General features: G+C 43.5%; 1 protein-coding gene and 1 non-coding gene across 2 annotated transcripts in view; both read right to left on the bottom strand.

The window, feature by feature from the left end:
- LOC140190549 (prolyl endopeptidase-like) overlaps positions 1–16,454 on the bottom strand; it is a 43,681-nt gene extending 27,227 nt beyond the window's left edge. Inside the window, exons 1-7 of the mRNA XM_072247213.1 lie at positions 16,269–16,454; positions 13,592–13,666; positions 11,603–11,736; positions 8,055–8,185; positions 3,579–3,788; positions 1,881–2,002; positions 187–292 (exon numbers count right to left, since the gene is read on the bottom strand). Coding sequence (XP_072103314.1) covers positions 187–292; positions 1,881–2,002; positions 3,579–3,788; positions 8,055–8,185; positions 11,603–11,736; positions 13,592–13,666; positions 16,269–16,310 — 820 coding nt within the window. The 5' untranslated portion in view covers positions 16,311–16,454. The remainder of the gene's footprint in view (positions 1–186; positions 293–1,880; positions 2,003–3,578; positions 3,789–8,054; positions 8,186–11,602; positions 11,737–13,591; positions 13,667–16,268) is intronic.
- Positions 16,455–20,549: 4,095 nt separating this feature from the next.
- On the bottom strand, positions 20,550–20,622 carry trnar-ucg (transfer RNA arginine (anticodon UCG)). Its single transcript has one exon. It is a non-coding gene; the product is annotated as a tRNA-Arg (tRNA).
- Between the last annotated feature and the right edge of the window lie 497 nt (positions 20,623–21,119).

The raw sequence follows: 21,119 nt of genomic DNA, 5'->3' as shown, positions 1-21,119 counted from the left end.
GGGGGGGGGGGGAAGGAAGGGTCATGTGATGGAAGCGGAAGCCACAGGGTCGATCAACTTTCTGTCGGCCCAGGACCGAGGACTCTGGTGAGCTGCTGTCAGTGGTCTATGCCAAATAAACGTTCACGTGTGCCTAAAAAGCGAAGAGGCTGTAGGAGAAACAGGCGGTTTTCAGCAGGTACCTACCAGTAATGCCATTTGGTAGTTGGTGCAGGTCACAGTACCAGACCCGGTTCTTGGGCTGACAACCCTCATGAATGGATAATACTACATAGCGACCATCGTCAGAAACCTGAATGAAAGCAAACAAAATTAACTACCATGGATTTCGGTTCATTGGGACATATCGGGACCAGTACATTTTGGCCCAATTAAGCGGCTTTCCCAATTAGCTGAAGTTTCACGGAAATAGTTAAAAACTAATATTAACTGAGTAGCAAATCATACATTTAAAAGAAATGCAGAACAAATTACAACACGATAAAACTGTGCATTACTTATTAACAGTTATCGATGGAGGAATTCGATCAGTGTACGTTTCCGTGTTCTTTTGACTGTGAATATACAAAATCAGTGTAGATAATGGGTTGACTTTATACAATGCTTTTGACGACAGCATCCTGCAAATCTTCATTTTCATTGTAACATTCAAGATGATTGCTGATACCTTTAAATTCTTCATAGTGCCTAACTTGTTGAAGTAGTAAAATAGTTTCATTTTCACTCCTGGCTGTTTCTTGCAACTCCAAGCCTGAATGCTTGAAACTGTGGTGAGCATAACAGTTCCAAATTGTCTTAATGCTTCTCACCAAAAAAATCACTAGTTTTTGAACACAAACACACAAACATGACGCTCTTTAAAAAGCATTCGCTCTAAGCACAGTGTGGTGCCTTAATGGCCACACAAGTGGACTCGACTAATGCTAGTTAGAAACTGTTCGGCAAGCTTCCTTTCCCAATTAAGCGGGTATCCCAAATAAATGAAAGGAATCCTGGCTATTTTCTCAATTATTTTTTGTTTTTTTTTTTTTTTTTTTAGAAGAGTCATTCCAAATAAGCAGCTGCACCGATTAACCAATGGCCCTATTAACCAGAATCCACTGTATTTCTTCTGGGCAGTGTGACCCCAGTCATTATCCGTGTCCTTCAGAGATTGTCTGCCTAGCGTCATAACCAGGACTTGTGATTTGCACCGGCTGCTCCTACGGCCATCCACCACCTGCTCCCGTGGCCTTTCGTGATCCTGATTTGGGGGGTGGGGGTGGGAGGATGCTAAGCAGGTGCTACACCTTGCCAAGGGTGACTTGCAGGCTAACAGAAAGAAGGAGTGCCTTACACTTCCTTTGGTAGAGATATAGCTCCACCCTGCCACCCAAATTTTCACCCCTTCGCAGGTGGAACTTTCTAACACTACAATTTTGGGTTTAATTAACCTGGGTTACACTAGACTCTCCCAGCACAGGAAACATCCTCTCCACATCCACTCTACTGAGGCCTTTCAACATTTGATAGGATACAATGAGGTCACCCCTCATTCTTCTGAATTCCAGTGACTACAGGCCATCAAACGCTCTCATATGAAACATTACCCAACACGGTACAGCGGCATGGTAGCGTAGTGGTTAGCACACAGCTTTACAGTATCAGCAACATGGGTTCAATTCCTACAGCTGCCTGTAGAGGGTTTGTAAGTTCTCCCTGTGACCACGTAGTTTCTTCCCATAACTCAAAGACGTACCGGTCGGTAGGTTAATTGTTCATTGTAAATTGTCCCATGATTAGGCTAGTGTTAAATCAGGGGTTGCTGGGCCTCACGGTTTGAGGGGCTGGGAGGGCATATTTTGCACTGTAAATAGGCTGACAGACAGACAAGTACATACCGTGGCTGCACTTTTCCATTTGGGGTTATCCGGGAACTCTGCGCACAGGATGTCCTCAGTCTGGTTGGTGCCGAGCACGTGGTAGTAGAGCTTCTGGTGAATGTTGGATGTGGTTTCAGTGCCTGGGAAAGATGGACCATCAATACATCATGCATTGAGTACAATCAGCAAACAAAACACGGGAGAGAGTCTGACACAATACAGAAAGACACAAATGGATTTCTTTAGTGAAGAGAAATGGCAGCTCAAGGGTTTGAAGTAAAGTCAAAGTAACAACAGAAAAAACAATTGGGCTGGAAGAGATGATAAGACAAGAAGAGCTTGGCGGGGAGTCAATCACGTTTGGAAGAAGATATTACAAAAATAACTTTAGATTTATACTGCATCTTTCTTGAGCTACATACAACAGCATTTTACTACCAGTACTTCCCCGAAGCGCTAAAAATATGAGAATTGTAACAGACAATCACTGCACATCAAGCTCTCAAATCAGCAAAAAATAATGACAACATAACCTTGTTTTCAGTCATCAATTGTGGATTTTACCAGGAGACGGGGAAGAATGATCTCACTTCAGCTAATTCCACACGATAGTGTCTGTGTCTTAGATTGGCAAATGGGGCCTCAATGCAAGATATCACTGAAAGTGCCAATTTTTCAGTGTAGGGTGCAGGGACGCGACACATAATGATGATGTCGAGGGTGTGGGACAAAGATTTCGTTCCAAGAGTGCATTACGTGGCTGGAATCACTTGTATGCCTATGTATCGGCATGCCTACGCTGTCATTTCGGGTTCCATCGTCCAATGGTGTGTGTGCATCTACAGTGAACACATTCGCTCGAATCTGGGCAAGACATGCTTACATATTTCAGGCCTCAAACTGGAGAATTAAGGCTCCTTCTATCTTACTCAAAGGGGACCAAGTTTACTTGGTCTGCTGGTCCGGTGTCAGAGCAGTAAGATCTTTTTCAAATGAATACCCTGGTGTTTTTAAATTTAAAAAAATACAGTGGGGAATAGGAGCTTTGTGCCACGCTGTCCAGCAACCCTTGACAACCCCAGTTTGACCCTAAAGGAATCATAGAACAATTTGCAATGACTGATTAACCTAATGTATTTGGACAGAGGGAGGAAACCGTAGCACCCAGGGAAAATCCATGCATTCCCCACGGAGGAGGTACAAAGACTCATCACAGAGGATGCTGGAAATGTTTATAACGAGACTTCACATGGCAGACATTTTATTTTGGCGCCTCTTTCTAACACTGAGCCCATATTCCTAATATTCAAAACTCTTTCCCCCTCTGCCTTGAGTGTTCTTCACAACCCTCTTCTATACAGAATTACAAAGGTTCACTACCCTCTACAAGAAGGAATTTCTTCACACCCAAGTCCTGAATGGACCTCCCCTTATTTTGAGCCCTGTATCTAGACTATCCTGCTAGGAAAAAAAATTATCCCTGAAAACTCCCTTTCATTCTTCATAAAATTTCAGGCTGCTGAACATCTCCTCTTGGGGCGATTAACTTACCTAGTGAACCCTCTATCATAAGAATGGCTTCCATTAGGTATGAAGGCCATCCCACATTGTTGTAAATACCATTAGGCTCACCACTCACTTGGCTAGCTTCTCTCAAGACTTTTTCCAAAGTGTAATCAATGCATACTCTTCACAAACACAGTATTTCCCACGTACCATCCGCAATTCCTTCTTGATCTGGATAGCGGTTGTAGAAAATTCCCTTTCCATCATGCGTCCAGGAGAGGCAGCTGAACTTCACCCTTTCCAGGGTGTCTGGTAGATCCTCAGGACCTTCAACTTTTATGACTTTGATTGTGACCCAGTCAGAGCCACTCTTACTGAGCCCGTACGCCAAGAACTCATTGTCATCGGAGAAGGCCAGCACTGCACAAACACAATCAGAGGTCAGCACACTTCTGCTGTTGAATGAACTCAAGACTACCTGAAGATCTATCTCATCGTGCTAACCAATTCTGATAATTGGAACAGGAGGGAGTCTTTATTTATGAATAGAATGAATGAATCACAGAACCTTAAAGCAAAGAGGAAGGTCATTAGGCCCACTGGGCACATGTCAGCACTGAGAGCACTTCTCAACCTCATCTCATCCAACAGATGTTTCCCATTACCATCTATATAATACTAAAAGTCTCATGCTCTGTCTGTCTGTTTGTGACCTCCAATTAGCACAAACGCTGCATTATAGCGGCACTTTTTTTTGGCTAAGTCAAATTAAAATGCGCTAACTTACAGAATGCAGGCAAAGTTCAGGGTTATATATTTGTATAAAATTGCTCATTCGCCAAAAATCAACAGGCTGCGTTTCACCCGAGACCCGATCGGCCATCATGGAAATCGGGACGCCACAGTCTGACACATGGGCATGGCCAGCCTCAGCAGTGACACCTACTGGAGCAAAAGGGCAGGGCAGCTCTATTTCAAGGGGTCACATTCTGCTAATCACCATCGGCATGTGCAGGATTGGGACAGATCTAACTGCGACCCATCAATAAAAGATAATTAAATCTTATTGTTATGACGTACTTCGAGACACCCATAAAACCCTTTGCTGCAGTGAAAGGACAGCGGTGACTATATCACGTCCATTTAGGAGAGCGCCAACCACATAATCAAGAATAATCAGTATCCTTTGGTGTTACTGCTTCGTATCTTCTATCCAGCATTAGGGTAAAACAAAAAGGTCAGCCTAATTATGCCATGTGGAAAGGGAAGGGGGACATTATGGTCAAGAGATGACGCCAAACGTCATCGGGAAGCGGCAAGGAGAGGGAGAGAACAAGAATCGGATGAGGCCAGGGCTCTACGACTCCAGGATCAAAGAGTCAGGACAAAAAAAGAATGACAGAAGAAGAGACAGAGGAGGAGATGCATGCACGTCTCCAGGATCAGAGACAAACAACAACCAGCAGAAGAGATGAAGAGACGGGGGATGAAAGGACTGAACCTCTCCAGAATGACAACGAGAGGCACAAGGGTGGCAGATAAACCAGAAATGATGCCATAGAAAGTGTTCTTCGTTAAATGAGGAGCAGCTATATTTGCTTTGCTACGTGTCTTTCTTCTTTAATAAGCTGAGGTTTTCTACTTCAGTTTCCAAAGCAAAGCGATACCAATAGCATTCAGGAAAATTTAATGCTCATTTTGGTCACATCAGACTGCACTACCCTTCTCTCAAAGGGTGCCCCAACGGGTCACCCTGTTGTCTAGTTCCATTTAGACCTTGTCAGATATTCATTGAATTGGTTTGTGAAAGTGCCAATTAGTTTGTGAAAGTGATGCATTCCAGATTTCATAACCCTTTGGTTGGCGAGGGTGGGGGGGGCAGTTCCTCAATTCACTTCTGGGCCTTCATTCCATTTATTTTAAACCTAGCTCTCCTGATATCATAAGGTATAGGAGCAGAATTAGGCCATTTGGTCCATCGGGTCTGCTCTGCCATTCCATTGTGTCTGATTCATTTCCCTCTCGGCCCTCATTCTCCTGCCTTCTCCCCATAACCCTTCATGCCCTGACTAATCACGAATCTATCAACTTCTGCCTTAAATATACATAAAGACTTGGCCTCCACAGCCACCGGTGGCAACGGATTTCACAGATTCATCACTTCCTGGCTAAAGGAGTTCCTCCTCATCTTTGTTCTAAAAGGACGCCCCTCTATTCTGAGGTTGTGTCCTCTGGTGTTAGACTCCCTCAGTCAACATAAGAAATAACTTCTCAACATCCACTCTATCGAGGCTTTTCAGCATTCGATAGGTTTCAATCAGGTCGCCCCTCAGTCTTCTGACTTCTGACTCAAAGTGCAAACTAACTTTTATAGAAACCTACATGAGGACTCCCAAAGCCTTTAGAACATCAGATATGTAAATTTTCTCTTTGTTTAGGAAACAGTCTACGCTTTTATTTCTTCCACCAAAGTGCATGACCATACACCTACCACCACTATATTCCATCTGCCACCTCTTCGCCCATTCTCCTAATCTGTCCACGTCCTTCTGTAGTCTCTCTACTTCCTCAAAACAACCTGCCCCTCCACCTATCTTCATACCGACCACAAAACTGGACACAAAGCCATCAATTCCATCATCCAAACCAGTGACACATAACGTAAAAGGAAGCGGTCCCAACACAGACCCCTGTGGAACAGCACTAGTCACTGACAGCCAACCAGAAAAGGCTTCCTTTGTTCCCACTCTTTGCCTCCTGCCAATCGGCCACTGCTTCACCAATGCTCTATCCTTCCTGTGACACCATGGGCTCTTAACTTGTTAAGCAGCCTCATGTGTGGCACCTTGTCAAAGGCCTTCTGAAAATCCAAGTACACAACTACCAATTCCCCTTTGACTATCCTGCCTGTTACTTCCTTAAAGCATTCCTGCCTATTTGTCCTGCAAAATTTTCCCTTAAGGAAACCATTCTATGGTTTATTTTATTACATGCCTCCAAGTACCCTGAACCACATCCTTAAAAATCGACTCCAACACTGAGGTCAGATTAATTGGCCTATAATTTCCTTTCTTTTTGAAATACTTTTGAATCACTGTGATATTTTTTCCCATGTAAACATTTAAACTAAGTGAATTGGATAGATATCAGTTAAAGACCAGTTTGCTAACATTTACAAGCTACTTGGAATTATAGACTGGTGCTGGCCACCAGTAGGAGATGTCCAGTGGTGATGCAGAAGCCCAGATCTACTCTCTCATTTCCATCTACATCAATACTAAAGTAAGATTTGTACAATCTTCTTAACTGAGCTTAGTCTCACAGACAATGCGTTAGGTATAATGTCAAGAATTGGACATTCCTTGCTCTTCAGGTTTCTGATCAGTGATAGTTGTCAACAAACAGAGAAATAGAAGATCGCCATTTGGTCTTGAGATGATTCTCCCCTTGTATAAGATCATAGCACATCTGTTCCTCAATGTATTTAATCAATTTGCCCCACAGGCATTACCTACTCTTACACAGCTACATTGACACCACAGAAAAAGCTGTAAGCCCTCAACAGTTCTGACAAAGGAGCTCTGACCTAAAACATTTCTCTTCCCACAGAATGATTCATGGAGTATCTTCAGCCTGTTTTGTTTTGCTTTAGGTTTCCATCATGCACATTTTAAAAAATCTCTGTTCAAAAGTATATTGACCGCAGTTGCAAGGAGAGCTCCAACTGTACACCAGATCCACTTTATCTTGCAGGAACAAAATTCCAGACTTAGTCTTCATGTCTATGGCCTCACTTCTATTCTGAGTGCTGTTGCTTGCTTCTATTGTTTGCATGATTTGTGTTTTTTTCCTCTCTCTCTGTGCACTGAGTGTTTGAAAGCCTTTTTTTAAAAGGTTCTTTCCAGTTTCTTGTTTCATAGCTGCCTGAAAGGAGATGAATCTCAAGCTTGTATAATTTATACATGAACACTACCTCACTACTATGTTTCAAATATATACACACACACCCCTACTGTAAGTCACAGTTTTGTCTCTATTATTATGTATTGCATTGTACTGCTGCTGTAAAGTTAGCAAATTTCATGACATATGCCGGTGATATTAAACCTGATTCCGATTCTGTTTCTGACATACTTTGGTAATAAATGTACTTTGAACATTTTCACTAAAAACATGTTTGTTAAAGGCAAACCTGGAGGCGCTTCTGTTTTGAAGACCGTCCCCTACTGCCCTGAAATTCACCATTGGGAGCTTTTGTATATCGAATCCACAAACCTCTTTTGTCATTTTAAAAACTTGGTTTAGGTCACCTTTTATTCTTCCAAACTCGAATAACTGGATCAAATGAGTTCATGCGACTTGTTCTATTTAACCTTAGGGTCATTTTGGTGGATCTGTGATGCATGGAACGAGCCCTAGAATTCCTTTCCGACCCCAAGACAGAAACTGAGATACCTTTGTTAGTAGAGCATCTTTTATGATCAGTTAAGTCCCATGCCTCTTCTCAATAATAGACAAGGCACTTGGTTGGCAGAGTTTCCCAACCTTTCTTATGCTATGGACCAATATCTTTAAGCAAAGGCCCATGGGACACAGATTGGGAGCCCCTGCTCCGGAAGCTAATGTTAATTCTAAAGAATTAAATTTGGCAACAAGACTGAGACCTCATTTTTGGTGACAACCTACTCTTCAAGGCCACAGTCCCATCCTCAGCGAGCTTGTTGGGATCCAGGAACACCCGAGCTTCTCCATCCAAGGAATCCTGGACATACAACACGTACTGGTTCTGCAGTCCAGAGTTGTGGAAGTAAAAGTATCTGGAAATGAGAAAAATGACCTTTAGCAAGTCTGGCCACATTCTCAGCGCAACCTTCGTCAATGTTTCCCTTCTCTGCCGCTGTGTCCCCGTATGTTCTGCCCTTCCAGCAATTCATTAATCTTTTTCTATGCCTTTAAGCACATTCAGCTTTTATTTTACTGAGCAGTTTCTGTTACTAGGTCACTTCCTGTGCAGCTGGGACGTAGCAAGTATAAAAGCACATTGGCTGGCAGGAGGCTAGAGGTGGGGTACAGGGGTTTTTTATAGGATATGACGAATAAACAGGAATAGGATACTAGGATGGTCAAAGATGGGAGGGTGTAGTGTAGGTTTGTATGTGTGTGTGTGTGTGTGCGCGCACACACTTGGGTGAAAGGATTTAGAGTGTATGTTTAGTGCACATTCTGGAGCAGAGGGTGGCGGTAATGCACCATTAAGCTGGATGCCAACCGCCGTAAAACAAGATACAGACAGACAGAGGCTAGAGGTTGAAGTTAAGAGCGAAAGAAGTTCCTATCTACAGCACCCCAGGGAGGACAGTACCCCATAATCGGACCTCCTGTGGAGCCCTCAACCAGGTATCGCAACCACCACCAATCATTAGGATCAATCTTAGCCTTAGAAAGTCAATAGGCTGTTAATTAACTAGGGAGACTCAACTGAGCACAATTCTGTTTTAGTGTCATAGTCATACTTTATTGATCCCGGGGGAAATTGGTTTTCGTTACAGTTGCACCATAAATAATTAAATAGTAATATGTAAATTATGCCAGTAAATTATGAAATAAGTCCAGGACCAGCCTATTGGCTCAGGGTGTCTGACCCTCCAAGGGAGGAGTTGTAAAGTTTGATGGCCACAGGCAGGAATGACTTCCTATGACGCTCTGTGTTGCATATCGGTGGAATGAGTCTCTGGTTGAATGTACTCCTGTGCCCACCCAGTACATTATGTAGTGGATGGGAGACATTGTCCAAGATGGCATGCAACTTAGACAGCATCCTCTTTTCAGACGCCACCATGAGAGAGTCCAGTTCCATCCCCACAACATCACTGGCCTTACGAATGAGTTTGTTGATTCTGCTGGTGTCTGCTACCCTCAGCCTGCTGCCCCAGCACACAACAGCAAACATGATAGCACTGGCCACCACAGACTCGTAGAACATCCTCAGCATTGTCCGGCAGATGTTAAAGGACCTCAGTCTCCTCAGGAAATAGAGACGGCTCTGACCCTTCTTGTAGACAGCCTCAGAGTTCTTTGACCAGTCCAGTTTATTGTCAATTCGTATTCCCAGGTATTTGTAATCCTCCACCATGACCCCCTGGATGGAAACAGGGGTCACCAGTACCTTAGCTCTCCTCAGGTCTACCACCAGCTCCTTAGTCTTTTTCATATTAAGCTGTAGATAATTCTGCTCACACCATGTGACAAAGTTTCCTACAGTAGCCCTGAACTCAGCTCATCTCCCTTGCTGATGTATCCAACTATGGCAGTCATCCGAAACTTCTGAAGATGACAAGACTCTGTGCAGTAGTTGAAGTCCGAGGTGTAAATGATGAAGAGAAAGGGAGACAAGACAGTCCCCGGAGAACCCGGAGAACTAACCATTACAACGGGTTGTCTCTTGAATCCAGAAGATCTGAGTTTTAGTCCCACTCTGGAGCTGTAGCACCAGTTGAAGGCCAGTGGCTACAGTATATGCCAGAGGAGGAATACAACCTTTGGTCAAAGGAGAGCACCAGTTTGCGGCCGACTCCTTCCATGTCTCCAGAAGTTCTTCTTTGATGATTTCACAGGGTATGGGCCCTGCAGGCAAAGCCACTATTTACTGTGCATCCTTCATTGCCCTGAGAATATGGTGAATGCAGAACCCATCTACAACAACCAAGTAGTTGGTTAACCTAGAACTGGGGTGGGGGGGGGGTCAAGTTCTCAGGATAAGGAGTTACCACTCAGGACAGAGATACAGAAAGATATCTTTATGCAGGTGATGGAGAATATCTGGGGTTTCCCTACTTTGGAGCAATGTGGAGACTTAGTTATTGATTACATTTGAAACCGACATTGACTGGATGTTAAAGGAATTAACAGATATTGGGATATGGCAGAAAAATGGAGCTGAGGTAGAAGAACAACCATGATCTGCTGAATGGAGCGACAAGATTGAAGGCCGAATGGCCTACTCCTGAGGCGGTACTTACAGTACTGTGCGAGTCTTAGGCACCCTAGATATTTCATATCAGGGGTTCCCAATCTGGGGTGTACAGGCCCCTTGGTTAGCAGTAGAGGTCCATGGCATAAAGAAGGTTGGGAACTCCTGATTCATATGATTTCAGATTAGACTAGATTAGATTATGAGGACACTCAGTCCTCGTTTATTGTCACTTAGAAATGCATGCATTAAGAAATGATACAATGTTCCTCCAGAGTGATATCACAAAAAAAAAAACAGGACAAACCAAAGACTAACACTGACAAGACCACATAATTATAACATATAGTTACAGAAGCAATACCATAATTTGATAAAGCGCAGACCATGGGCATGGTAAAAAAAAAGTCTCAAAGTTCCAATCCACTCCTGATAGTCCTTGATAGCAGGCGGCAGAAGAAGAAACTCTACCTGCCATAAACCTCCAGGCGCCGACAACTGTCGATGGTATGGTCTCCACAACGTCCTGATCTCAACATCATCGAGGCTGTCTGGGATTACCTGGAGAGACGGAGGCAAGCGGGACAGCCAAAGTCTGCAGAAGAACCGTGGCAAGTTCTCCCAGATGCTTGCAACAACTGTTTTTCTTATAAAACGGAACGACAGCATATCTAAGAGAATTGACACAGTTGTAAAGGCAAGGGGTAGTCACACCAGCTATTGGTTTGATTGTGTTTTTTTCCTGTTTCCTGCTCTTTATAGTATTTTTTTGATATTCAGAAACTTTTCACTTCATTATTTTTGAAAGCATCTTCACTTTACAGAATTTTTCTTTCACGTGTCTAAGACTTTTGCACAGTACTGTATGTTCCGAGCCCTGGCTTGTCCAACCAAGGGTCAACCACATTGTTGTGGGTTGGAGTTGCGTATACAAACCCATCCTGAGAGAAAAAAAATGCCAATTCCCAATTATAAACCTCATTCTGGGCCCTGTGGCAATTCAGTAGGTTCTGAATGAATTACTTGTAAAGCAGAATTCATATTCTCAAACACTCCATTGTGAGAATTGAACACTTACTCTCTGAATTTTAAACCTGGTAGCATTGCCACTAAAATAACATGCCCACTGCAATATCACATCTTCTGAAACACCTTGACCACTGTAACATCTTATCCTACCCAGAGCGGGAGAACCCATCGCTGTGGCTTTCAGCATAATCAGCAATAAATAATGTCTCTCAACGCTTTCTGATATAACACTCACCGGTTCCCTTTCCTGCACGGACAACTGTATTTGGGATAGTCAAACAATTCAGTCATGCGTTCCTTCAGTCTCGTTCTGACTCTGCACTTTTCCAAGAAAGGCATGGTTAGCTGGTTCTGGGCTTCAACAAAAGCCTGAAAAACAAAGACATCAGCAGATTACGCATAGAATGTCAGTCACTTTCTCTCCTTGGTGGAGGAAGCAAGGAGGCATTATTTTGGTTGACTGGGCCCCAGCACTTAAAACATTTAACCTCCTTCTGCTCCAGATCTGATTGGGGGGGGGGGGTGGCGGGGAACACATTTACTCTATCTGCAATATGCATTCCAAGACATCCCCCCTGTCCTGGAAGTTCCAGGAGTCTCCTGCATATTAATAGTGGCTCCCTGATGCCCGCAATTATATACAATATCCCAGAAATCAATTTCTTTGAGAGCAAGACAGCAAGAGAGTGGAAGAGCGACCACAAGAGAGAGGGAGTGCGCACGAGAGAGAGCGACAGTAAGCAAGCGAGAGCGAGAGAGAAAGCAAGCGAGAGCGCAAGAGAGCGTGCGAGCGACCACAAGAGACAGAGAGCACGAGCGAGAGCGCGCCATGGCAGAGTGTTCCAAAAAAAGAAAATATAAAACGTACGTCACCCCAGACTACACTAAAGTGTACCCCTGCCTGATAGGGGTCAAAAATAATGACAGTGTTGCTGGCTGCACTGTTTGCAACAGTGACTTTTCTATTGGCCGTGCTGGATTAAGACTGTAAAAGACATGTTGAGGTGAGTTTAACAGGTGTCATTCATTCATTAGCATAGCTAACGTTATTTAAACTAGCTGGCCAGCTACTAAGGAGCTACTCTATTGCAGACATCCCACCTCTCCCACAAGTTCCGGGAGTCTCCCGCAAATTGATGGTGCTACCTCCCTGAAATGAGTTCTTGCAGGGTGGGATGTCTGAATTCCATGCACCGTTCACACCATTTGCATTCTTTGTACTAGTAGAGGATTTGTATGAAGATCCTTCACACACTCTGGTAGGTTCCAGGAAGCAATGGCTTTCTTTAATTAATGCATAAACACATTTTTAACCTGTATGCCTGTACACTATCCCACTTAATCTGAAACCCCCAGGGAGTTTGTGGTGGAGGTATATCTGACACCTCTTGCTCTGCACACACCCGAGTTTAGCAGTGAAACCAGGCCGTGCTGTAAGTACTGAGCTCACAGGTCATGGGACTTCCCAGTAGAACAACTTCACTAACTTAACTAAAACCAGTTAAGCTTATTTCCCATTATTTCATTATAAATTTGTTTTGACTAAAAACTAGCTGTAATTTTGTGATTTTAAATAAACATTTTAATTTTATTTTTTCTTTGTTTTTGATCTTCCTTTTCTTATTTCAAGCCGCTGCAGTTTTCGAATGTTTTTGACATTTAAAAGCAGCGCAGCAGTTGAAGGCCCTAGGATTGTGAGGCCAGGGGCCTGCTCACTAGTTGGGGCTGCAGCCCACTCACTGAATGACAGTGCAGCCAAGTCCCAAGAAGTTTTGTAGCAGCAACCATTTGTCTGACAACTCCTGGAGATGAAGTGCAGATGGCTGAATGGATCGAGCCGCACACACTCTCTAAACGGCGATTATTTGTTTATTGAGAGAGACACAGCGCAGAACGGGCCATTCTGGACCACCCTACAACACATCGATCTTAAACCTGACCTGATCACAGGAAAATTTACCATGACCAATTAGCCTACTGACCAGTACGAACTGTGGGAGGAAACCCAAGCTCCCCAAGGAAACCCACACGCACACAGGTAGGAATGTACAAACTCCGGAATTGAACTTTGAACTCCAGTGCCCCAAGCTGTAACAGCGTCATGATAACCGCTACGCTACAATGGTGTTCTACATGTACGTACGCCAGAAAGACAGATAGAACAGAACCAGCCCTCAGAGTGGGAAAGTTTCTGAGCTCCTGTAAGGGCTGGGTTCGTCCTCACCTTGGTCCGTTCACTGTCAGGATCCTCAAGCCAGGCATAGGGGTCAGGTACTTTAACCCCATGGTAATCATCCACCTGAAACGATGAGGAATAAGAGTCTTGTTCATTTGCATCATTACATTCAATCAATACACCCCCCTCCCATATTAAGAAGACGAAGAAGACTGAAGAGTTCAAAGTACAAAGTAAATTTATTATCAAAGTACATATATATCACCCTATAGAATCCAGAGGTTCATTTTTTGTGGGCATTCACAGTAAGTAGAAGAAACACAATGGAATCAATGAAAGAACACACTTATTAGTTCATATTAGGACTCTTCATCTCATGTTCTTAATATTTATTGCTTATTTATTTATTTTTTTCTTTTTGTATTTGCACAGTTGTTTCTTGCATATTGGTTGTTTGTAAACTTAGTCAGCTCCATCACGGGCACTAGCGCTGTCTGTGTAAAAAAAACTTCCCCCATACATCTCATATAATCTTTCTTCCTCTCGCCTTAAATCCATGTCCTCCAGTACATTGGGAAGAAGGTTTTGACAGCACATCATTCTCGTAATCTTATAAACTTCCATCAGGTCTTACGTCAGCCTCCAACACTCCAGAGTATGTCCAACATCCTCATGCCCTCGAATCCTGTACTTTTTCCAAGATCTCCATGTCCTTTCTGTAACGGGGTGATCAGAACTGTGGTCCCAGTTACACTTTGTTAATGCCTTACAAAGACCATGGTATTTGTGTGCCCAATACCAATATTCCAATCTCTGTCATGGGAAGAAGCCACCAGCCAGAGGAAGAGTCAAGGATGTACTCAAAGCATCCTCGAGAAAAAAAAATGCAACGTCATCACCAACCTTTGGGGATCTCTGACACATGGTCGCGATAGAATTCAGGACAGAATTCCCGTATCAGCAGGAGCCCGGTAAGCAGTCTTTGTTTTACCCTCGTTCATCACACATCTGTACTGATGTAGCTGTTCAGTGTGTTAGATTTTCATCAGCGACAATCTTAGCAAACTCATCAATGAATTTCTCTGCTGCCTTGCGATCAGCAGATGCTTTATCACCACAAATCTTTAAACACTGAATGCCGTGCCTTTTCCTAAATTTCTGCAACCAGCCAGCTGAATATTCACAATTACCTTCAACTTTCAATTCATCATGATGGATCTTTGCTTGTTTCACGATCAGCACACCGTTACACAACATATATTCACTCTGACGAGGATGAATCCACTCTTTCAATACAAACTCGAGATCTTCATTTTTCACTTTATGCAGTGTTTTATTTTCTATTTTGCATTAACTTCTGTTCATTACATATGTGAGGTCACCTGTGAGAAATGTCTGTGGTGCACAGAGACCTGTGCATCGCCTGCGAAAGTTCCCAGTGCTCCCTCCAAGGTGTGCGTGAGCACACATCTTTTGTCACTAGCACAAAAAGGAATTTAAACTGTGCACAATAAGTTTTGCTTGACCATTTCAAACAACTTTAACAACATGAAAAGATGGGTTTTATTACCTGCTGTTGTACAGTATATGAGAAATGAGACTCATTGATGTGGATTATTTTATTCCTTCTAATCAGTGAACAGCAAATTAGACCTGGTAATTTATTATCTCTGGAATAGCTTCAGGTTTACTTCCACTTGAAAATTCACTGCGCACATGTAGTCAGTGCAAAAAAATTGCGCAGCCTAAGATTTTTTTGTGCACACTGGTCATTACAAATTAGAGGGAACATAGGCAGTGACTAGTGCAATTTCCCATTTATAATATCATGTCAGCACTCAAAAATAGTTTGGATTTTGGAGGTTTTCAGTTAAGAGGTACTCAACCAGTAGTGCATTTATATCTAAATATTATACTTGTGTCTCATTACACATATGTTGATAGATATTGTGGGAAGTATTGGTGATAAGCTTGGGTCTTTCCTTCGGTAAAAGGAAGCAGTGTCGTATGATGAATGAATGTATCTTTAAGAACTGTGTATCTTGTGTTCCTTTCAATAGCTTGTAACAGCCGCCACTACTACAGATTTCCTAAAATAAATGATTTTTATTGCTGTCCTTTCATCTTCATTGAAGCAGGTAGCATATCGGGAAAGGTCCAGACACCACATTCCTCAAACGAAGAAGCAAGCACCAGCGGTTAACAGGACCACTTTCTGAGGGGCACATTAAACACACCTACAGAGCTTTAAACACGATTATAACTGGATCGATTCAATGGTCCGGCACCAACAACAGGGCGCAGGGCCGTCACCGCCTCAGATGGGAGGGAGGCAGGGGGTCTGTGCTGGCTGGGAGTTGGGTCTAGGGGTTAAAGTTGAAGGCTGGGATGAAGATCCAGGGTCAGGCCTGGGGTTAAAGTTTGGGCGGTGGATTCCGTGACAGGAGTCAGGTTGGGCTTGAACAAGTTAAATAGGGATACAGTGGAGTTTGGGATTTAACTCTGCGGGTCCGGTTGTGATATTTTTCACAGAGTGTTGGGTGAAACGTCCCTTTCTTGCTGTTTCTGACGTTACTTCGTCATTCATTTCATTTCCTCCCCTCAGTAATTACAGAGAATGGAAAATGAAAGTGTCCCGCGGCATGGCCTCTATATATGAGGGTACTCTCGCCGACCCGGCCCCCTCCTCTTCCTCCTTCCCCAACCCCCTCAAACCCCCTCTCACCCGGCTGTCGTCGCGCTCTGCCTCCGGGTACTGGATTTCCATCGCTGCCCGTTTCAATAGTCAGCCCAACTCCTAGCCCCGCACACCGGCCCGGCTGCGTTCGGTTCCGCCTTCCGGCAACGGGACCGCCCCTGTTCCGCGATCCGACGTGGGGCTCAGGACTGTCCCAGCCGGGCTAGAGCGGGTCACGGTGAGTTCCTCCTTCCCGGGACGTATCACCCCCGCCCCTCACAAAGCGTGACCTAGCCTGGAGATTTCTCACCCACGGCCTTTCTTGGACTCAATGGATCATCTTCAAAACGTCCTTAGCTCAAATTTCCCGAGGCGCTTTTATTTGGGCAAAATTAATTCACTGGGTGGAAGGTGATAATGATATTGGGGGGGGGGCGGTGATAAGGTAAATGGAAGGAATCTAGAGAGATTCAAGATTGTTTAGTGTCATTTCCAGTACACAATTGTAAAGAAGAACGAAATAATTGTAGCCAGCAACACACACAAAATGCTGGAGGAACTCAACAGGCCAGGCAGCATCCATGGAGAAGAGTACAAGCGACATTTCGGGCCGAGACCCTTCAACAGCAATTATCCTTTTGTGTGTGTTGCAGTGTCTGCAGATTTTCTCTTGTTTGCAATTGTAGCTAGTCCTCCACCCCACCCTTTTCTTCTGGTGTCTTCCCCTTCCTAGTGTCTTAAAGAGGGTTCTTGGCCCAAAATGTCACGTTGACTGTTTACTCTTCTCCATGGATGCTGCCTGGCCTGCTGAGTTCCTCCAGCATTTTGTGTGTGTTGTGTTGCATTTCCAGCTTCTGCAGATTTTCTCAAGTTTATGAAATATTTGTTATTCCAGTTCTAATTCGGCATGCAAAAATAAACACAGTAAGATAAGGAAGACAGATAATGATTTGAAACCACAATAAATATAAATACACAAGATAGATTATATACATTGATAATCTGTACATAAAGTGAGATTAGGCACAGGAGTGTCTGTACATAAAGTGACTGACAGGAAATGATAATAAAGTGGTGGTTGAAGGTGTGTTAGTGGGCGGAGGCATTGATCAGCCTTACTGCCCGGGGAAAATAACTGTTTGAGTCTGGTGGTCCTGGCCTGAATGCTATGAAAGAGACTTTCGGAAGGGGGAGTGTTTGGGATTGCCAATATGAAGAGGAAGGGGGGAAATGGGGACATGGAGTTGATAAAGCTGGGGTTGCACCAAGTAACCAGCCTTCCTCTTTTAAGTTTTGGGTGCCATGGTAGTGTCACGGTTAGTGTGACGCTATCACAAATCGGGGTGTCGGAGTTCGAAGTTTAATCCTGGCACCTCTGTGGAGGAGTCTGTACGTCCTTGCGTGAGTTTCCTCCGGTGTTCCACTTTCCTCCCACAGTCCAGAGGTATATTGGTTAGTAGGTTAATAGGCCATTGTAAATTGTCTTGTGATTAGGACAGGATTAAAATAGGGGTTGTCAGGGGTTGCTTGTTGGCTTCTTGGTGTGGTTTGAAGGGCTGGAACCATCGATCACTTGATCTACACATCTTAATTATATTATGTGCATATATATATATATTTTTTTTAATACATAGTATATATATCAACACGCACACGTACATGCATTAAATAGGTGGTGCAAAAAGAGAGGAAAAATGCTGAGGTAGTGTTCATGAGTTGGTTGTCCATTCCGAAATCCGATGGTTGAGAGGAAGAAGCTGTTCCTGAAACATTGAGTGTGTGTCTTCAGGCTCCTGTAGCTCCTCCCTGACGGTAGCGACGATAAGAGGATGCTTGTTGCTCCATAAGGGACATCTCATCACTGAATGAGTGTAAACTTCATCGGTTTGGAAAGTTCAGCGTGTCTCCCTCTTGTACTAAATACGTCGTGATTTGTATCACTTTCAGCTGCTGTCATTACCAGTGTTAATGCTGAGGTCTGTGTTTACACCTGCAGAGTGGAGCTGCTCTAAAGAAGTCATTATTGTTTAAGTAGGGTCAAACTCAACAGGCAGAACAGATGTAGTAAGGTAGTTTGCGAATGGAATCAGGAATTCATTTATTGCTGTGTTAGAATCAGACCAGGTGAATGTGAGAAATTTTAATCATCATCTAAGATGGATCCTTTGCTTAATGGTATAGATCCATGGCATTAAAGGTTATGAATCCCTAAAATAAGCACAATATATTCTGGTGGTAAACTGTAACCTGGAATGAAGAAACCCCATTGCCCAAGTATCCCACCCCTGCAAAAAGTCTAGCCTCTGTCTTGTATGCCAAATGGACTAAATCGATGTCGAGATTATTTCTGTTTCATGGTAACGTGGCGACATCGTGTGGCTACGAGTAGCATTACAACAGATTGTCATGCGGGCTACTATTCTGTAATAAAACCGCCGAGTTTATAGCTCTAATGAAAGCTACCTTGCTTGCCTTTGGTTCATGTACTGTTCCAAAACTTGACATAAGCAAGTGAGGTAGCCAACCACAAGTAAAGTCAAACCTAATAAGAATTTTGTATTCATCTAGTTCTATTCCTCGTGTTTGCTTACTTTATTTATTGAGATACAGCGTGGCCTTCCTCGCGCCGCCCAATGATTCAACTCCAGCCCGATCACGGGACAATTTACAATGACCAATTAACCTACCACTAAGGTCTTTGGAAGGAAACCGGAGCGCCCGGAGGGAACTCATGCAGACACGGGAAGATCAAACTCCTTTACAGGCAGTGGCGGGAATTGAACCCTGTGGCTGATACTGTAAAGTGTTGTGCCAACCACCGCACTACCGAGCCTTTATTGGCTACACGACTTTCATTTCTGCGCATTGGGTGTTTGACGGTCTTTTGGGTTTCTTTGTTTTGTGGCTGCCTGTAAGGAGACGAATCTCAAGGTTGTATAATGTTATGTATACCTTAGTAATAAATGTACTTTGAACTTTAAACATCCTCTGAAAATTCCAATTCACTTTACAATGAAGTTCTTTTCGAAAACTTTAGTCATTCGTGTATAACATTGGGATCCATTAGAATACAGAAAGATCTCGGGAAAAACAATATGATGATAAGCTGTTTTGAGTTAAGTTCGATAAGAAATATATACTGGGACTGATCCAAACACAGCAATGAATGAATCTCTGATCCTATTCGCATTTGGGTAAGATGCCAAAATCTGTTCTTCAAAAATCTTGCCGTGCTATCCTTCATGACAAGGCAGAATGGATCAACCTCTCACCGGCAAGCCAGCATTTCTACCAAGGCAGCCCCTTCCGCCTGGGAAATGTATGAGGGTTCCAGCCTTCAGTGCGTGTGTGCTTGTAGAAAGAAAGACCGGGACACTCAGTTTTCACTCCTAGACATGTTTAAGGGATCGAAGCTTAACTACAGGGTTCGAGGAAGCAGTCACACCCGGTCTGAAATCCACACACCCAGGCCCGAGAGTAACAAGCCCATTATCACAAACAAACCTGCAAAAGAGATTCATACAAATATAACTGCAGTTTGAGCACCCTTTATCTGAACATCAGAAATCCAATTCTTTTTAGCGATGACATTATACCACAAATGGAAAATTCCACAAGGTGTTAGGAAGGGTTTCCATGCGATGCGCAGGTCTGTTTTTTAAAAAAAATAAAATAAATTGCATGCTTGCTTATTTATCTAATTATTAATTCATTAATAAATTCTGTTTTCCCCCCTGTATTTGCACGTTTTTGTCTTTTGCCCACTGGTTGTCACCCTGTTGGTGCGGTCTTTCACCGATTCTATTATGGTTATTGGGTATGCCCGCAAGAAAATGAATCTCGGGGTTGTATATGGTGACACTTTGATGATAAATTTGCTTTGAGATTCGAACTTTTGAAAACACGGCATCGTAGAGGGAGACTGCCGTTGTTGTTGATTCCGGTATTCTCCCGCTGATGTCGTGCTACCCTGCACACATTATATTTCATTATATTAATGGTATGTAATTTTTTTTACCGGATGTATGTACATATGTGTGATGAACAAATAACTGCTTACCGGTAGCAGATAAATTCAGAGTGGGGAATGATGGCGATGCCTAATCGCCCCTGGGTGGCCGAGGTAGTGATTGCCTACCTTTCTGATGGTTCAATGTACATTATTGTTTCAAAATTCAATGAATCTACCTTTAAAGTATATGTAATGTAAACGGATCGTATTCAGACCCCTGCTGGAAGTTAATAGTATTTAACACAGCCGAAAACTCCCAATTCTAACATCCTGAGCTATAATGTCACGGCAATCACAGCGCTCCAAAACCTTCACAGCGACCGTGACAGGACTCGAACCTGCAATCTTCTGATCCGAAGTCAGACGCCTTATCCATTAGGCCACACGGTCAATCCGATGCGTAGATTTGGCGCTGCGGGACCTCAGACTTGTCTCCCTTCTGCCCGATGGTAGCCGTGGAGAGATGGCATAGTCTGTACGGCAGAGATCTTTAATGATGGATATTGCCCTCTCGGGACAGCGCCTTCTGTTGGTGTTACTGATGGTGAGAAGGAAGTGGGCAGAGCCTGCAGCTACTTATATCCTTGAGTAGTTGAATTGCTGTACTGTACCGTGCAACTAGTCAGATTACTTTCAAAGATACCGCTGTAGAACCTCCGCGAGTTTCTAGGAAAAGTTAGGAAGGTGCTGGATAGATGTATTCCAAAAACAAATAAAAGCTGAAATGGCAAAATAGTATAGCCATGGGAAGGGATGTCAAAGCTAATGTAAAAGCAAAAGAGAGGGCATACCGCAAAGCAAAAATTAGTGGGAAGATAGAGGATTGGGAAGGTTTTAAAACCCTACAGAAAGCAACTAAAAGAATTATTAGGAGATAAAGATGAAAT

The sequence above is a fragment of the Mobula birostris genome, chromosome 30, assembly GCF_030028105.1.
Source record: "Mobula birostris isolate sMobBir1 chromosome 30, sMobBir1.hap1, whole genome shotgun sequence".
Lineage (NCBI taxonomy): Eukaryota > Metazoa > Chordata > Chondrichthyes > Myliobatiformes > Myliobatidae > Mobula > Mobula birostris.
Note: the sequence above shows the minus strand (reverse complement) of the source record. Positions and strands in the feature narration are given on the sequence as shown.